The 17,669-nt window shown below is 59.2% G+C and overlaps 1 protein-coding gene across 10 annotated transcripts in view; it reads left to right on the top strand.

Annotated features, from left to right (window-relative positions):
• Positions 1-3,588: 3,588 nt before the first annotated feature.
• IMPDH1 (inosine monophosphate dehydrogenase 1) overlaps positions 3,589-17,669 on the top strand; it is a 45,591-nt gene continuing 31,510 nt past the window's right edge. For 3 of the 10 annotated variants that reach the window (XM_043521950.1, XM_043521945.1, XM_043521933.1), the window contains exons 1-3: positions 3,589-3,751; positions 4,585-4,683; positions 12,520-12,647. In XM_043521950.1, the coding sequence (XP_043377885.1) occupies positions 4,632-4,683; positions 12,520-12,647 (180 nt within the window). In that variant the 5' untranslated portion in view covers positions 3,589-3,751; positions 4,585-4,631. Of the gene's footprint in view, positions 3,752-4,009; positions 4,130-4,584; positions 4,684-12,519; positions 12,648-17,669 lie in introns of those variants that run through there. The other 7 variants (XM_037889500.2, XM_037889498.2, XM_037889502.2 and 4 more) reach the window with 5 other exon arrangements.

Genomic DNA, 17,669 nt, shown 5'->3' with positions numbered 1-17,669 from the left:
CTCACCAGATGCTGAGGGGCTGTGTGAGCTGGGTGAGGGTCCCAGGGACGAAGCCCCTCGCCCTGCCTATGGCCCAGATCCCTGTGCAGACACAGGAGGGGTGGAGCTGGCTGGTCGTTGGGGTTCTCCAGGACACCAGCTGCGAGACCCTGTTGTGGGGCGACTGTGTCTCTTTGGGGCAGGATCCAGGCCCTGTTCCAGTAATTGCCGAGGGTTTGAATTTGAATCCAGGGAACCAATCGGTGGAGAGGGAAATGGTCAGTGAAAATGCAGATGACCTGGCTGGCAGCAGGGAGGAGCTGCTAGGCTCAGGCTACCTGCCTGCCTGTGACCAGACTCCTGGGGCTCCCCGCCCCCCTTGCACTCCGGAGAGGGGGCTCACGCTGGCTCTGATGCAGTGAGGAAAGCAGGGAGCTCGCTGCCTACCCCCACTGGGACAGCAAGGGCAGCGCTGAGCACAGTGGGAGCTGAGACCCCAGCTGAGTGGGGGGAGACACAGGCAGGGCAGGGGATCTGTGGGGAGTGGCAAGGTGCTTGGTAAGGAAAGTCTGGATGAGCCTAGGCAGCCTTGTGAGCTGATGGCTGTGTCTAGTCAGCAGGGTGGGAAGGCGAGGAGAGTGGAAGATGAGTGTCCCTGGACCTTACCTGTTAGCTGGCTGGAGAAGTGGGACAGGGAAGGAAATGTGCCTGTGTCTGTCAGGGGTATTGACTTGCCTATGGAGGGAGCTACCCTGATCTCCAAGCAGTTGTCTGTGACCAGCCTTGTGTGCTGGGACAAGGGGAATGAGATCCCAAGCTGTGTGTCTGGGGAAGGAGAAAGTGTGTCCGGCTCTTCTTTGTCTGTGGAGCAGACAGAAGTGGCCTTTCAGCCTGTGATGGTTGAGGGTTGTGCAGTTGTCTCAGAGTTCGTTCTGGATTCAGCTAAAGCCCAGGAAGGGAAGGGTCCTAAGTTTGTGTCTGCTCGGGAGAATGGCCCTCTAACTAGGTCGCATCCAGTTAGTGTCTATGTAAAATCCCAGAGACCAGACAATTCTGGTGCTTGTATTTTGCCTGTTGCTAGTGTGTTGTTGGGAAAGGGTGTCACAACTCTGTCTAATCAGGGTGAGATCCTAGCCAGGGCACAAGGAGAGCATGAAGGTGATGTGATTGTGTTACCGACTGAGGGTGTGGAAACCTGCAGCAAGAAGGAAAAGATTCCTGAACTTGTGTGTGGCAAAGGGAAGGAGAATGCTTCTGACCTTTTATCTAGGAAGTCTGTCAGTTTGCTTGGAAGGGGATTGTGTAGGAATCCGCCGGATGGGCCAGAGGTAATTCTGGATGTAAGGGAGACCCAGAAAGAGTCTGTTGTTGCTCAGGAAAGTGTTCCTCTAAAGCAAGCCCTAGGTAAAGAGGGTAAGAGCAGAATTTCTGGGAGGGGTGAATTGTTGCATAGAAAAGCCCTAGGGAAAGGAATCCTCATGGAGTCTTTGCAAGCAGTTTACTGCAACTGAAGGGTGTGAAAGTGATTTAATCAAGAAAGCTTCAGTTCCTAACAGCCAGAAATTTTCTGTTGTGAATGGATCCACTGACTGTCCTGTTGAAAGATCCAGTGTGGACAGCGTTGAGAAGGTCTCAGATGGAGTGAAAGCTGTTAAGAAAGTTAAACAGTCCTACAGGACAGGCCTAACAAAGAAAATAAGAGAATGCCACTAGCCGTCACCTTCAGCCCCCAACTAAAACCTCTCCAGCGCATCATCAAGGATCTACAACCGATCCTGAAGGACAACCCATCACTCTCACAGATCTTGGGAGACAGGCCAGTCCTTGCTTACAGACAGCCCCCAACCTGAAGCGAATACTCACCAGCAACCACACACCACACAACAGAACCACTAACCCAGGAACCTGTCCTTGCAACAAAGCCCGTTGCCAACTGTGTCCACATGTCTATTCAGGGGACCCCATCATAGGGCCTAATCACATCAGCCACACGATCAGAGGCTCGTTCACCTGCACATCCACCAATGTGATATATGCCATCACGTGCCAGCAATGCCCCTCTGCCATGTACATTGGTCAAACTGGACAGTCTCTACATAAAAGAATAAATGGACACAAATCAGATGTCAAGAATTATAACGACAGGTTTCAGAGTAGCAGCCGTGTTAGTCTGTATTCACAAAAAGAAAAGGAGTACTTGTGGCACCTTAGAGACTAACCAATTTATTTGAGCATGAGCTTTCGTGAGCTACATTTCACTTCATCGGATGCATCTGTAGCTCACGAAAGCTCATGCTCAAATAAATTGGTTAGTCTCTAAGGTGCCACAAGTACTCCTTTTCTTCCTATAACCAAGTGGCTGTGTTTGGCCAGCTTGTTGGGGAGAAGACCCAATCCCAGCTTGACCCCCTGGGGTTTTGGGGGTGGCCAAAGGGCACGGGCCTCATAAACCTTCCCACATGCGGCCTGTGAGCGCTATCGACCACCCCTGACCTAAGGGAGGGCGTGAAACTGGAAGGGCCTGGTGTAACTCCCACCAAGGAATGGGACAGATGCTGGGGCACCCATGGGAACGTTGGTGGCTTCGAATTCCCCAGGTCACTGGCTAAAGTGAACCAGTTGTCATGGAGTCCCTGGGCAATGCTCTGGAACTGCGCGCTACGAAGCCAGTCAGGACTCTGGGGAAGTCTCCTTCCTGGGAGCACCCTGTCTGCAGGACACACACCTCACCCGGCTTCCACCTTCCTGGGTCTGACCTCGGAGCATTCAGCATCCTCTGCCCCTCCGTGCGCTTCCCACAGCGAGTCCGCCCAGGCGGAGTCCAGGGGAAGCCAGAGGGTCCTGCCCCCCAACTCCGCAGTCAGACGGGACTCTCAGCCAGGCAGTAAAACAGAAGGTTTATTAGACAAAAGGAACATGGTCTAACACAGAGCTTGTAGGTGCAGAAAACAGGACCCCTCAGCTGGGTCCATTCTGGGGGGCAGTGAGCCAGACATCCCCGTCTGCCCTTGACTCCACGTCCCAGCCAGCCCCAAACTGAAACTCCCTCCAGCCCCTCCTCCTCTGGGCTTTGTCCCTTTCCCGGGCCAGGAGGTCACCGGATTCCTTTGTTCTCCAACCCTTTAGCTCTCACCTTGCAGGGGGGAAGGGCCCAGGCCATCAGTTGCCAGGAAACAGGGTGTTGGCCAGTCTCTGTGTCCAGACCCCTGCACACACCTGCCCTCTAGGGCTCTGCAACCATCATACACCCTTACCCCACCCCCTAGATACTTAAGAACTGCCTAGGGGAAACTGAGGCACCCCCACCCTATTCAGAGGAAACATTAAGAACAGTCCCACTTCGTCAAACCGGGTGCACTGGGCAGGCGGCCGGCGCATTGCAGGACGTCCCAGGCCCTGGGCTTACCGGCGCAGGTTAGGGAGGCGAGCCCAGGTGTGGCCCCTGCGCATTGCCCGGACGAGGCCTGGCCAAATGCAGCGTTTGGAGCCGCAGGGCCGCTCGGGGCTGGGTAAGGAGCGGGCTCGGGCCGGCTGCCGCTGGCCTCTCCATCCTGCGTGCCCACGGCGGCCCCAGCACACAGGGGCAGGCCTGGCTCCCCTCCTTGGCCGCCTGCCAGCGTGGGCCGGGCTGGTGCCTTCTCCTCCCCCGGCCCTTCCTCCAGCCGCTTCTCCCTCCCGGGCCAGCCGCGTGGAGGGCGCCCGAGCAGCCTGCAGGCAGCGGCGGCCGCGGAGGAGCCCCGGGCCGGGCCATGGGCGAGGGGGAGCCCGCGAGGTACCGGCTCGGGCGCGCCAGGGAGCAGGAGGGTCGGGGGGCGCTGGGCGGCGCCCGCTGCTGTCGGCCCGTCCGCAGCCCCCAGCACGCGGCCAAGCCCGGCCCGGCTCCCCGGGCGCTGCACGGGGCCGGGCCCCGCTGCCGGGTCTCCGCGGGCGGAGCGCGGGGCGCCGCGGGCCGGGCACGGTGCGGGATCCGCCAGCGCGGGCGGGGCGGGGTCCGTGCGCTGCGCCCTGCGCCCTGCGCCTCCCCCACGGGGCGGGCCCGGCCCTGCGTGTGCGCCGGGAGCAGCCGCCGAGCCGCGGGCCCGCCCTGCGCTCCGGCCCGGCGGGTCCCGGGCCTGCCCGCTGCGGGCTCCGCGCTTCCCCCGCCGCCAAGGTGCGTGCGCCCCCGGCTGCAGCCCTGGCGCGGGGCCGGGGCGGGGCGCAGGGGCTGGGGCGCGCGGGTCCCGCCCCGGGGGTCGGAGCTGGGGCGCGCGGGTCCCCCCCTTGGGGGTCGGAGCTGGGGCGCGGGGCCGGGGAGGGGCGCAGGGGCTGGGGCGCGCGGGTCCCTCCCCGGGGGTCGGAGCTGGGGCGCAGGGTTCCCTGCAGGCCGCCTGGGGCTCCCTCCCTGCAGCCCGCCGGGCCGGGTGTGGCCCTACCCCCACCCCGGGGGCGCGGCTCCCCACCCTGGCAGTGCCCCCGGGCGGTACCCAGCCCATGCCCGTAGGAGCCAGCCTCCCTGGGCCTGGCCCCCTGGTCCCCCAGGCTTGTGGCACTGAGACACGCTCGGTGCCCCCGGGGCTGCGGGCGGGTGCCATGCCCCTGCTAACGGTTCTGCCCCTCTCCCTGCAGCATGGCTGACTACCTGATCAGCGGGGGCACGGGCTACGTCCCTGAGGATGGCCTCACGGCCCAGCAGCTCTTTGCCATCGCCGACGGCCTCACCTACAAGTAAGTGGCTGCAGCCTCTCTCGGCGGGCGGGCGGGGGGCTGGGCACACGCTCCCCTGCGGGCAGGCCCTGGGCAGCTGGCGGCGCTGGGGCTGCTGCTGTCCAGCTTGCTCCAGGGCAGCCAGGGTGGCTCGCACACGCGGTCAGCATGTCGGACAGCTGCTGTGTGTCACAGCACGGCGCCCGCTCCCCTGCTGAGCCTTGGCCCTGCTGCAGGCTGCTCGAGCCCACTGCGAAAGGCTCCCTACGGCAGCCAAGGCCGGTATGTGCCTCTCCTTTCTCCCCGGCTGTCTGCCACCACCCCGCAGTGATTCCTAGGCTGGCTGCTGCCCTGCCAACAGGCCGGCTGCTCCAGCAGTCCCTTGGTCTCCGTGGTTCTGATCCCTTCTGATGCGTTTCAGCACCAGACACAAGTGAATTTTTGTCACATCACAGAAGGAAAGACCTCTTGTGTACCGGAACATTTCTATGACTGTCGGATGTCATAACATCTTTGCTTTATTTGAAACGTACCTACATGCTGGGCCTGACCTGTCCCTGTAGGCTTGTATTCGTGATCTGAACAGACAGGTGCAGAGAGAGGTGCATGCACCCTCTTTTGGGATGTGTACATGTGCATACCCAGGCTCCAGATGTGTGTGTAAAAGCAGATATCAAATATATTGGTATAAATGATCTAATGGACACTTAGCATACAATTGATGGTGCTCTGTCAATATTTATTTATATATAAATATTTATACAAATCCTGATGTTCATAGAAATGTTTTTAAAATAAAGGAGGGTTTTGTCTAAAGCTTCTGTGCAATATCTGCCTCTCCAACCTCATTAAGGCAACTGGAAAGTGAAACTGACTGTAAATAAACCTGAGACTGACCGGTCTAGTTCCTGTCGTGGCAAAAAGGCCAGGTGGTGTTCACAGTGAAAATTCAATTGGGTCTTTAAAAAATGTGCTGGAAACACCCCCAGAGGTGCTGGGAATTGAGCCTGCAAATACACGGTGGCTTTTAACCCAGGAGGTTCTGGAACCGGGGCCCAGGTTCTGTAGAGCGGGGGGCGCGACTGCCGTTCTGCAGCACAGGCTGGTGGGCTGGGCACGGGGATCAAGGAGAGAGGGCCTCGGGCCGGGCTGGGCTGGATGATCAGACCGGTCCCTTCAGGCCTGAACGTCCATGAGCCCGACCGTGGCCCTTCGCCAGGCCGAGGTTCAGCCTATCGCTGGGTCCTCGCGGCTGGGTTAGTGCCGGCGTGTGGGCGCTGATCCTGCGGGCGGGTCTGCGTGGAGGCCCTTGCAGGGCCACGCCCTTGGTGCCTTCCGCCTTTGGCCAGGCGGGTCAGTGGCTTTGTCCTGTGGGGCGTGGGCCAGAGCGACTGTGTCGCCACCCCCCTTTGGGTGTGAGAGCTGCGGGGCAGGGGCTGGCTCCCAGCAGCGCCACGCACAGCGCGGGGCGGATCTCGGGGCCTTGGCCTGAGGCAAGGAGCTGAGGCGCGACGGGGTTGCTGATTCTTCAGAGAAGCGAAGTGTTAACTTTAGAAACCGAGGGCGCTGTTGCCGTGGAAACTCCGCGCTAACAGCGCCGGCTAATCCAGTGACAGGCGCTTGGCGGTGGGAAAGGGCAGCGTTTAAACCGCGGGCATCGGTCCCCGGCATTCCTCTGCAGCCTGGCTGTCCCAGTGGGCCCCGATCCTGTGATGGGAGCCGTGGGAGCAGATCCATGGGCCGGTGTGGCTCCGATTGCAGGATCGGGCCTGGGGGGGGTCGTTCAGGTCTTCAGCCCGTGGACGGAGATGGTTTGGGGGTGTCGCTTTGGCTCCTTTCTGAGCAGGGGCTCCTGGAGGGAAATGTTCCTTGGCAGGGCAGTGCCTGCCTGGGGGGACTTGGCCTTGGGGGCAAGCGTGTCCCCTTTCACTAGCACTAAGCCCCCCCCGTCCCGCCCCAAGCAGAGTCTGTGCAGTGACGGGGGCGAGGGGGGGCAGAATGGGACACAGGGCTCCCTGGCTGTGCCGTGAGGCCCGCCTCTCTCTGATCGATGGCGATTATTTTGCCAACTCATCCTTGTTGGCCAGGAGGCTCTGAACCCCGGGGAGGGATGGGAGGCCTGGGGTACCTTCCAGGGCAGGTAGCTGTCAATCACGTCTCCTTGTCCGACAGCCTCTCTGTGATACTGGGCGTCTCTGGTGTCACAGGACCCCCTGCCCCTGATCCCTGGGGTAGATGTGACCTGGGGGGGGGGGTGGCCTATACCTGCTAGCAGCCCCTGTGCTAAGGAGGGAGATAAATGGGGTGCAGGCAGCCAGCGTGCGGGAGGGGGGCATTCCTGTGGGACACCCTGCGACCTGTCCTCATGGCAGCACCGTGCTTACGGCCATCTCTGTTTGCTTGCACCATGCTTGCCCTCCTCCAGCCTTCCCCCTGCAAACCAGCCCCCTGAGAGTGACGCCCGCCCCCCGACAGTGACAGGCTGGGTCTGGTGCTGAGCCAGCCTGCTCCGGGAAGGGTTCGGAGCCCTCTTCTCACGGGCTGAACAGCGCCATCGGCGAAAGCGGGCTGGACGCGGGCGTGGGCTCAGTCAGCCAAGGGCGGGCCCCGGCTCCCTGTTCCAAGGGTCTCCCATGGGCCGAGCGGAGCCAGTCGCCCCCATGCTGTGAGGGTACCGGCTGGCAGCCTCTCTGTGAGGGGCGTGTGTACCTGGGGTACGGTAGTACTGATCCCGTGCACAGCCCTGGAATCCGACTGGGCCCTGCAGCTGCCCCCTGTGGTGGGTTAGCCACTGGGCCGATGGGGCCCATGCCCAGGGACTCCAGCCAGTTGGGGGGCCCTGGAAAAATGGACATTCTCCAACCCTGCTCCCCGGCTGGAGTGCCAGGTGGGGCGGAAGGGGCTGCAGGCGGAAGGGGTGGAGAGGGGTCCCCACTTGCTCTGGCCCAGGGCCCCACAAACCCCTAATCTGCCCCTGTCTCCCCCCTGGGGTGGGTAGGGGCTGCAGATGTCTGGGTGAGGGGCAGGGCTCTGCGGGGGTTGGTGGGGGCAGCGGGTTGCTCTGTGGCCTTGAGGCCATAAGCCCTGAACACCTGGCCAGGTTTGTGCAGTGGTGAGGGTCCCTAGTGCGAAACAGTGGGGGTGTGAGTCCTCCAGGAGCACATGCCTGCCTGGACAGCGGCTGGCGGAAATAGCCAGTCCTCGTCTCCCAGGGGCAGGCACTTCGCAGGCCGCGCTGCAGGGGCAGACCCCACAGGGACGTCACAGATCTCGGGAGAAGGGATCGTGTGCAGCGAGCTGGGGGCCCGCTGGCTGCTGTCCTCCCGCACTCCCGGGTGGCTGCGCTTCAGTGTGGGAGGGGTGGGTGGCAAGCCCTGGAGAAAGGTGCTGTCTGGGGAAGTGGCCGTTCTGGAGGAGAGCCCGGGTCAGCGTCTCCCTCGGCGGCAGGCTGAGCAGCCGTGGTGCTCGCCCACCGGGTGACATCCTGCCCAGCAGGAGCTGAGTCGCTTCCCGCCGCCTTGCCAGCAGCATCAGCAAACAGGGGTTAGTCCCTGGCACCAGGCGCCCGGTCTCGATTCACCACTGCAGGGCCACGGCGCTGCCAAGTCAAGGCAAAGCTGCGGAGTGAAGGGTTCCTTCCTCTGCATGGAGACAGGGCTGGGGAGGGGGTTGGTCCCAGCCCTTCGCCTGCCCTTCCCCCTCTGCTGCAGCAAAGGGGCGCAGCCTGGGGAGGACCCTGGCCCGCCGGGGCTGTGACAGGCCGGGGTGATGCGCCACCGTGGCTCTAACAGGCATGGAAGCAGGATGCGAAATGCCGGGGGGAAGCGAGTCCTTCATCTGTATGGGGGGGTCGCTATGCGGGGCAGCCTCAGGATTTCATCTCTGCATGATTGTCTCCCGCCTCCTCCTCTTTAAGCACAGGCTCTGCCCCCACCCGCCCAGTGCCCCATGGACACAGCTGTAGCTCGAGGTGGGGCTGAGGGGACCCTGCTGTGGAACGGGGCCGTTTAGGGGCTCTGACTCTCGCTCTGCGTCAGGCCGACAGCGCCCGCAGGAGGTGGTGGGGTGCGAGGGTTCCCAGCACACTCCTGGCAGCTGCTCCCGGCGTATCCGTATCCGCGCTGGAGCTGCTGGCGTCCGTGATACGAAGCCTCTTTGGCCCTACAGGAGGTGGCAGGCAGGATTGCCCCCTTGGCGGGGGACCCCCATGGTCCAGTCAGAGTGGAGCTGCTGATGTGAAAGCCAGACTAGCCCCCAGCTGGCTGCTCATGTGTCTGCTGCCAGGACCAGCCCCGGGGCTCGACTGCCGCATGGAGCTGGCAGGGGAACGCTGGCTTCCCTGCCTGTGACTTGGCTTTAGCGCTGGGTCTCAAATAACCGAGCGCTGGTCCCGACAGCACTTTCCGGGGGCCGTGCGTGAGGCTCCTGGCTCTGTTCCACCGGTCAGTGTCCTGTCGGTAGCGCTGTGTTTGCAGCATCCCTGTCGGTACCCAGCATGGGGAGACGCGGCATTGCTGGGGGAGGACCCTAGAGATCTGGAAGAGGCAGGGTGCAGCCTGCTGCCCATGGCTGGGATCCTCCTGCTCTGGCCTGTGGGGGCAGGTTCTCCCAGAGAGGGAGACACAGGTAGCTTAGATTTGCCTGGTGCAGGCTCCGGCTGGCTGCCCAGGTGTGAGGAGGAACCCAGTGGGGGCTGGGAGGGGGGCGTGACGAGGTGCGGGGTTTATGGCATTGTCCGCTGAGGGGTTGCACCTTCCTCTGAGCAGCCTCACTGGCCCCTGTTGGCCGGGCAGATCCTGCCGTGTGTGTTGGAGAACAGCACATGGGCAGCCCCCCGGAAGTGTCACAGGGACCATGCTCAATCATGCATTGTTCTTGGGCGGGGAGGTTTGGAAGCTGGGGCTGTGTGGTGGGTTTGTCTCGGCCGTGGTCAGGGGCCTCCGCTGGGCCTGGCTCGGAGGAAGAAGTGGGCTGCCCTGCCGCATCCCTGTGGGGAAGCTGGGGAGGAGACCGGCTGTTTCGGAGGCGCTGAGGCCCGTCTGCGTGGCAGCTCCCTGCAGCCCAGACAGCCTGTTCCCTTCCTGCCAGGCTGCAGTTGTGAATGAAGCTGCTGTGACTGCACCATGCTGGGCGAAGGTCGATGGGCAGCTGCCTCTCTGACCCAAACCACAGCCCCGCGCTGCTGGAACGGCTGCTGTCAGCCAGGCAGCCGGCTGGGGCCGTGGAGCGGCGCTGCCTGCTGCTAGGGGGCCTTGGGGGTCATGGGGAGTGTCACGGAGTCCCCGGGCGATGCTCTGGAACTGCTCCCTACGAAGCCGGGACTCGGGTGAAGTCTCCTCTCTAGGAGCTGCCTGTCTGCAGGACACACAGCTCACCCAGCTTCCACCTTCCTGGGTCTGACCTCGGAGCATTCAGCCTCCTCTGCCCCTCCCTGCGCTTCCCACAGCGAGTCCGCCCAGGCGGGGTCCTGGGGAAGCCAGAGGGTCCTGCCCCCCAACTCCGCAGTCAGACGGGAATCTCAGCCAGCCAGTAAAACAGAGGTTTATTCAACGACAGGAACGTAGTCTAAAACAGAGGTTGTAGGTGCAGAGAACAGGACCCCTCAGTCGGGTCCATTTTGGGGGGCAGTGAGCCAGACAACCACGTCTGCCCTTGACTCCATGTCCCCAGGCAGCCCCAAACTGAAACTCCCTCCAGCCCCTCCTCCCCTGGGCTTTGTCCCTTTCTCGGGCCAGGAGGTCACCGGATTCCTTTGTTCTCCAACCCTTTAGCTCTCACCTTGCAGGGGGGAAGGGCCCAGGCCATCAGTTGCCAGGAGACAGAGTGTTGGCCATTTATGTACCCTGGCCCTTTGCTCTGCAACAATTACACCCCCTTATGCCACCCCCTAGAGACTTAAGGAATGCCTAGGGGAAACCAAGGCACCCCTACAGTATTCAGAGGAAACATTAAGAACAGTCCCACTTTGTCACAGGGAGAAAGACCCGAGCAGGTCCGGCAGGATTCCTGTGCATGCATAAAGCCAGCCTGGCCTAGCCCCCCCGTCCTCCCGGCCCTGCTGGGCCTGCCCAGCCTCCTGCCCCCCCAGAGGGCTCTCTGCTGGGAGAGGCTGAGCCCATCCGTCCCCAGGTGCTCTCCGGTGGGGGAGGCAGCATGGTGCAATAGGCAGAGTCCAGGGCTGGCATGCAGGAGACTGGGTTTAATTGCTGGTTCCGGGCGAGTCGCCGAATTGCTCTGGGCCTTGGGTCGCAGCTGTGAACTGGGGGCGAATGCTTCCATTTCCCTGCCCGTTGTCTGGCTCTCGGGCCGGGAGGTGTCCACGAGGGCTTGTCCGCACTACGGCTGCTGTGCCGGCAGAGCCCCCTAGTGGAGACGCAGTGTGAGCTACCCACCTCCCCGACCGAGGGTTACGTCTACACTGGGGGTTTAGCCAGCATAGCGACGTCGGCCGGGGGGCCGGATTCACGCTCCTAGCCGGCAGCTGTGCCGACGGAACGGTGTAGTGTAGACGCAGCGTCACTTAGGCCTTGTCTGCGTCTAAAGGGTGCACGGCTGGAGCTGTCCTGCTGGAGTGACACCAGTGCAGTCGGCTGCACCCGTATCAAAGTGCCGGCACCAGGACAGCTGGTCCAGTGTGGAAGGGGCGTAAGTGCTCCCGTTAGAGGGCTATGGAGCTGCATCCACGGCAGGGCTTTGGCCGATCAGAATCGCGCCCCTTCCCGAGCTGTTATCCCAGGACCCTGGCGCGTGGCTGGGCCCTCGCTCGCTGCGTGTGGCCCTCGGTGCAGCGGAGCCCTGTCCGGGAGCTGTTTGCCACTCCCAGGGCGCTAGGGCAGGGGCGTCCGCTCCCTTCGCCGGGTTGCAGGCTGACTCCTTGTGGCAGGTGTTTCAGAGCTTTTCCCCTAAGCTCTAAATCCCTGGTAATGGGAGATTTGTGGTTGATCCACAGAAGCCCTTCAGCCGCGAGGGCTCTGCCAGGTTGCCCCTCCGAAGGCTGGGTTCAAAGTGGGGCATGGTGGGAATTAATTGCAGGAAACGACTGATTTCCTAGGCCCTGAACCTGTGGGCACTAATGGGTCGGGGGGGGGGGGGGGGGCGGCTGGTCTCTGTGCTTGTTCGGGGGGCATCCCATGGTATAAATACGTGTGGGAACTGAGAGCTCTATGGTCCTGCACACGCCATGGGGTGGGCGAGTAGGGCACGCGCTGGGGGCGGAGTTAGGGGCGTGCATGCCTGGTCGCATGCAGGTTTCGGGGGTGGAGTTTCCTGCCCTCCGCGAAGGACAGGAAGGAAGTGAAGGAAGCACCATGGCACAACCATGCAAGGAGCGGGCAGGGGCACAGCGGCACCAGCCGTCAAGCATCCAGTTCTGGGGCTGTGGGGACCGTAACATGTGAGTGGCTGGGTGTTGGGCATCCCCGTTCTCCGCCGGAAGCTTTGCCTTGCTGCTGGCTCCGCGGACCCTGTTACAGGCGGAGGAGACGGGTGGCTCTCCCTGGCGTTTGGCATCTCAAGATCTTGCTGTCCAGGAGCACATCCCCGAACCTGGGGCCGTGGGGCAGCCAGGCAGCTGCAGTTCTGGGCAGCCAGGCAGCTGCGGTTCTGGGCGGAGGAAGACAGAATCTCGACAGCGAAGTCCAGCGTCTGGGATTCAGCAGTCTGTGGGCTGAGCTCCCCTGGTCTGTAGGGAGGTACAGACTGGGACATGGGGGTGGGGAGCGGAAGGCACAGCCCCTGTTGGAGCTCCCAGAGCAGATGGGCATGACCCACCTGCTGGGGTGGGAAGCGCCCGGGATAGCCACGTGGGGCCGTGGCAATGTGTCACTAATTGGACCCGTATTTGCATTTTACACATAGCCCTGACCCAGGGAGCTGCCTTTCCCTTGGCCGGTTCCAGTCCCACCCAGAACTCTTCCTGCCCCAGCTGGCTGAGTGGCTATTCAACAGCTGCTGCGTTCCTCCCCAGAGGTGGCTGCATTTCAATGGTGGGTGAAGGAGGCCCCTGTGCGTGTGTGAATGAACAAGCTGCTCCATGTGTGGGACTCTGCTGAGCTCAGTGGGGCTCGTTGTGGGTGCAGCGGGCTACTGGATACCTGGGCAGAGCAGCTTGCAGGGTGGGTTGGGGGTTCCTCAAACCCCAGAGAGTGAGTCTGAAGGGCAGAGATACAGGAGAAATCACCTGTTCCCTACCCTGCCCCGGGGCCATATTGCCTCCTCCGTGGCTTGGCTCTGCCCGCTCGGCCACTGTGCTCCAGCCTTGGTGCCCATTGACGTGAGTGGCCTATGGATGGACGGGCTGGCCCTCTGGATCCTAGTCGGGCTCTGGCTGGCTCTGTGCGGCGGGGGAAGGCCCTGGCCTGCTCTGGGCGGCTGGGGTGTGCACAGTGTAACTCCTCTGCAAGCCCCTCGGGGTCGGGGGACGGACAGTCGCTTTGCTGGTTTCAGGGTAGGACCAAGCCAGTCTCTTTCCTGGGCTGCACCTGGCCCGGGGCTGCTCCAGGCACTCAGCAGTGACCCCGCCGTGGTGTCAGCGGGGTCCAGGGGGTGGCTGCTGCAGTGCGCCCGGTGTGACGGGGCCGTGTGCAGCGCGGGGGGGACGGGTCCTCGGGAGACTGTGGAGCAGAGCATATTCCCACACGGCCGCTGGGGCTGGGCTGTGGGTTTGGGGGGAGGGCGTGTGGGCGGGGGGCCGCTCATGGCACAGATGTCCCCATTTACTGGAGTGGGGGCCAGTCACTCTGAGCGGGGGTGGGGGGCAAAGTCTCCCCACCCCAACCTGCGCCCTTGCTGGGGTCCCTGCTTGGGCGTCGTGTGCGTGGGCAGACCCAGGTGGGCTGCGGCATGGCGTGGGGCTGGGCAACCCTCTGGAATGACTCGGCGGGAGTGACGTGCAGCTCGGCCGGGGGGGGGGCCCTTCTCCGTAGCCCCCTCGCTCAGGACCAGAGGGTTATTGTACCTCTGGCGTGATTGCAGCTGGAGCCCTGGGGCCCACAAGTCCAGGAGGAGGCAGGTGGAGCGGAGAGAACGTAAGAACATAAGAACGGCCAGACTGAGTCAGACCAAAGGTCCATCCAGCCCGGTATCCTGTCTACTGACAGTGGCCAATGCCAGGTGCCCCAGAGGGAGGGAACCTAACAGGTAATGATCTAGTGATCTCTCTCCTGCCATCCATCTCCACCCTCTGACAAACAGAGGCTAGGGACACCATTCCTTACCCATCCTGGCTAATAGCCATTAATGGACTTAGCCTCCATGAATTTATCCAGTTCTCTTTTAAACCCCGTTATAGTCCTAGCCTTCACAACCTCCTCAGGCAAGGAGTTCCACAGGTTGACTGTGCGCTGAGTGAAGAAGAACTTCCTTTTATTTGTTTTAAACCTGCTGCCCATTAATTTCATTTGGAGGCCCCTAGTTCTTACATTATGGGAACAAGTAAATAACTTTCCCTTATTCACTTTCTCCACACGACTCATGATTTTATAGATCTCTATCCTATCCCCCCTTAGTCTCCTTTTTTCCAAGCTGAGAAGTCCTAGCCTCTTTAATCTCTCCTCAGAAGGGACCTGTTCCAAACCCCTAATCATTTTAGTTGCCCTTCTCTGAACCTTTTCTGATGCCAGTCTATCTTTTTGGGAATGAGGGACCCCATCTGTATGCAGTATTCAAGATGTGGGTGTACCATAGATTTATATAAGGGCAATGAGATATTCTCCGTCTTATTCTCTATCCCTTTTTTAATGATTCCTAACATCCCGTTTGCTTTTTTGACTGCCGCTGCACACTGCGTGGACGTCTTCAGAGAACTATCCACGATGACTCCAAGATCTTTCTCCTGATTAGTTGTGGCTAAATTAGCCCCCCGTCATATTGTATGTACAGTTGGGGTTATTTTTCCCAATGTGCATGACTTTACATTTATCCACATTAAATTTCATTTGCCATTTTGTTGCCCAATCACTTAGTTTTGTGAGATCTTTTTGAAGTTTTTTACAATCTGCTTTGGTCTTAATTATCTTGAGCAGTTTAGTATCATCTGCAAACTTTGCCACCTCACTGTTTACCCCTTTCTCCAGATCATTTATGAATAGGTTGAATAGGATTAGTCCTAGGACTGACCCTTGGGGAACACCACTAGTTACCCCTCTCCATTCTGAAAATTTACCATTTATTCCTACCCTTTGTTCCCTGTCTTTTAACCAGGTCTCAGTCCATGAAAGGATCTTCTCTCTTATCCCATGACAACTTAATTTACATAAGAGCCTTTGGTGAGGGACCTTGTCAAAGACTTTCTGGAAATCTAAGTACACTGTGTCCACTGGATCCACCTTGTCCACATGTTTGTTGACCCCCCCCCCCCCCCAAAGAACTCTAATAGATTAGTAAGACATGATCTCCCTTTACAGAAACCATGTTGACTTTTGTGCAACAATTTATGTTCTTCTAGGTGTCTGACAATTTTATTCTTTACTATTGTTTCAACTAATTTGCCCAGTACTGACGTTAGACTTACCGGTCTGTAGTTGCCGGGATCACCTCTAGAGCCCTTCTTAAATATCGGCGTTACGTTCGCTATCTTCCGTGGTCAGTGTGGATGAGCTATTGCCAGCAGGAGAGTGAGTTTATGTGTGTGGTTTTTGGAGGGGGGTGTTGGGGGGGGGGGTGAGAAAACCTGGATTAGTGCTGGAAATGACCCACCTTGATTATCATGCGCATTATAAAGAGAGGTTTCAAAGAGGGATGGGCTATTACCAGCAGGAGAGTGAGTTTGTATGTGTGTGTGGGGGGGGGGGGGAAGGGTGAGAAAACCTGGATTTGTGCTGGAAATGGCCCTACTTGATGATCACTTTAGATAAGCTGTTACCAGCAGGAGAGTGGGGTGGGAGGAAGTTTTGTTTCATGGTCTCTGTGTGTATATAATGTCTTCTGCAGTTTCCACGATATGCTATGCATCCGATGAAGTGAGCTGTAGCTCACGAAAGCTCATGCTCAAATAAACTGGTTAGTCTCTAAGGTGCCACAAGTCCTCCTTTTCTTTTTACGAATACAGACTAACACGGCTGTTACTCTGAAACCTGATTCCAGTCACTGGGTACAGAAGCTGATTTAAAGGACAGATTACAAACCGTAGTTAATAGTTCTACAATTTCACATTTGAGTTCTTTCAGAGCTCTTGGGCGAATGCCATCTGGGCCCGGTGACTCGTTACTGTTCAGTTTCTCAATTAATTCCAACACCTCCTCTAGTGACACTTCAATCTGTGACAATGCCTCCGATTTCTCACCTACAAAAGCCGGCTCAGGTTTGGGAATCTCCCTAACATCCTCAGCGGTGAAGACTGAAGGAAAGAATTCATTTAGTTTCTCTGCGATGACTTTATCGTCTTCAAGTGCTCCTTTTGTACCTCAATCGTCCAGGGGCCCCACTGGTTGTTTAGCAGGCTTCCTGCTTCTGGGGTACTTAAAAAACATTTTGTTATTACTGTCATGGAGTTCCCAGGCAATGCTTTGGAACTGCTTCCTATGAAGCCAGTCAGGACTTTGGGGAAGTTTCCTTTCTGTGAGCAGACTGTTTTTAGGACACACAGCTCACACAACTTTTACCTTTCTGGGTTTGACCTTGGAGCATTTAGCATCCTCTGCCCCTTCGTGTGCTTCCCACAGCGACTCCACCCAAGCGGGGTCCTGGGGAAGCCAGAGGGTCCTGTCCCCCAACTTCACAGTTAGATGTGACTTTCAGCCAGCCAGTAAAACAGAAGGTTTATTAGACGACAGGAACATGGTTTAAAACAGAGCTTGTAGGTGCAGAGAACAGGACCCCTCAGCCGGGTCCATTTTGGGGAGCAGTGAGCCAACCAGCCAGCCCCAAACTGAAACTCCCTCCACCCCTCCTCCTCTGGGCTTTCCCCTTTTCCGGACCAGGAGGTCACCGGATTCCTTTGTTCTCCAACCCTTTAGCTCTCACCTCGCAGGGGGGAAGGGCCCAGGCCATCAGTTGCCAGGAAACAGGGTGTCGGCCATTGTCTGTGTCCAGACCCCTGCACACACCTGCCCTCTAGGGCTCTGCAACGATCATACACCCTTATCCCACCCTCTAGATACTTAAGAACTGCCTAGGGGAAACTGAGGCATCCCTGCACTATTCAGAGGAAACATTAAGAACAGTCCCGCTTCGTCACAATTACCTTTTGAGTTTTTTGGCTAGCTGTTCTTCAAACTCCTTTTTGGCTTTCTCTTACGACATTTTTACATTTAATTTGGCAGTGTTTATGCGCCTTTCTATTTACCTCACTAGGATTTGACTTCCACTTTTTAAAAGATGCCTTTTTATCTCTCACTGCTTCTTCTACATGGTTGTTAAGCCACGGTGGCTCTTCTTTAGTTCTTTTACTGTGTTTTTTAATCTGGGGGATACGTTTAAGTTGGGCCTCTATGTTGGTGTCTTTGAAAAGTGTCCATGCGGCGTGCAGGGAATTCACTCTAGTCACGGTACCTTTTAATTTCTGTTTAACTAACACTCCTCCTTTTTGCATAGTTCCCCTTTCTGAAATGCAGTGCCACGGTGCTGGGCTGCTGCGGTGTTCTCCCCCCACAGGGATGTTAAATGTTGTTATATTATGGTCACTATTTCCAAGCGGTCCTGTTCTAGTTACCTCTTGGCCCAGATCCTGCGCTCCACTCCGGGCGAGATCGAGAGTTGCCCACCCTCCATTCCCCCAACATGCGAGAGAAGCTCCACGGCCCACATGCCAAAACAGCTGCTTTTCTGCATACAGAAGCCAGGGCCGGCGTTGCGGGGCAGGAAGCAGGGCAGTCACCTGGGGCCCCCCCACCACAGAGGCCCCCCCAAAGCTACATTGCTCAGGCTTCGGCTTCGGCCCCGGGCAATGCGGCTTCTGCTTTCTGCCCTGGACCCCTGCAAGTCTAATTCTGGCCCCGCTTGGTGGACCCCCTGAAACCTGCTCACGGCCCCCGAGGGGCCCCGGACCCCTGGTTGAGAACCACTGGACT

Source organism: Chelonia mydas, chromosome 1 (genome assembly GCF_015237465.2).
Source record: "Chelonia mydas isolate rCheMyd1 chromosome 1, rCheMyd1.pri.v2, whole genome shotgun sequence".
NCBI classification, from domain to species: domain Eukaryota; kingdom Metazoa; phylum Chordata; order Testudines; family Cheloniidae; genus Chelonia; species Chelonia mydas.
Note: the sequence above shows the minus strand (reverse complement) of the source record. Positions and strands in the feature narration are given on the sequence as shown.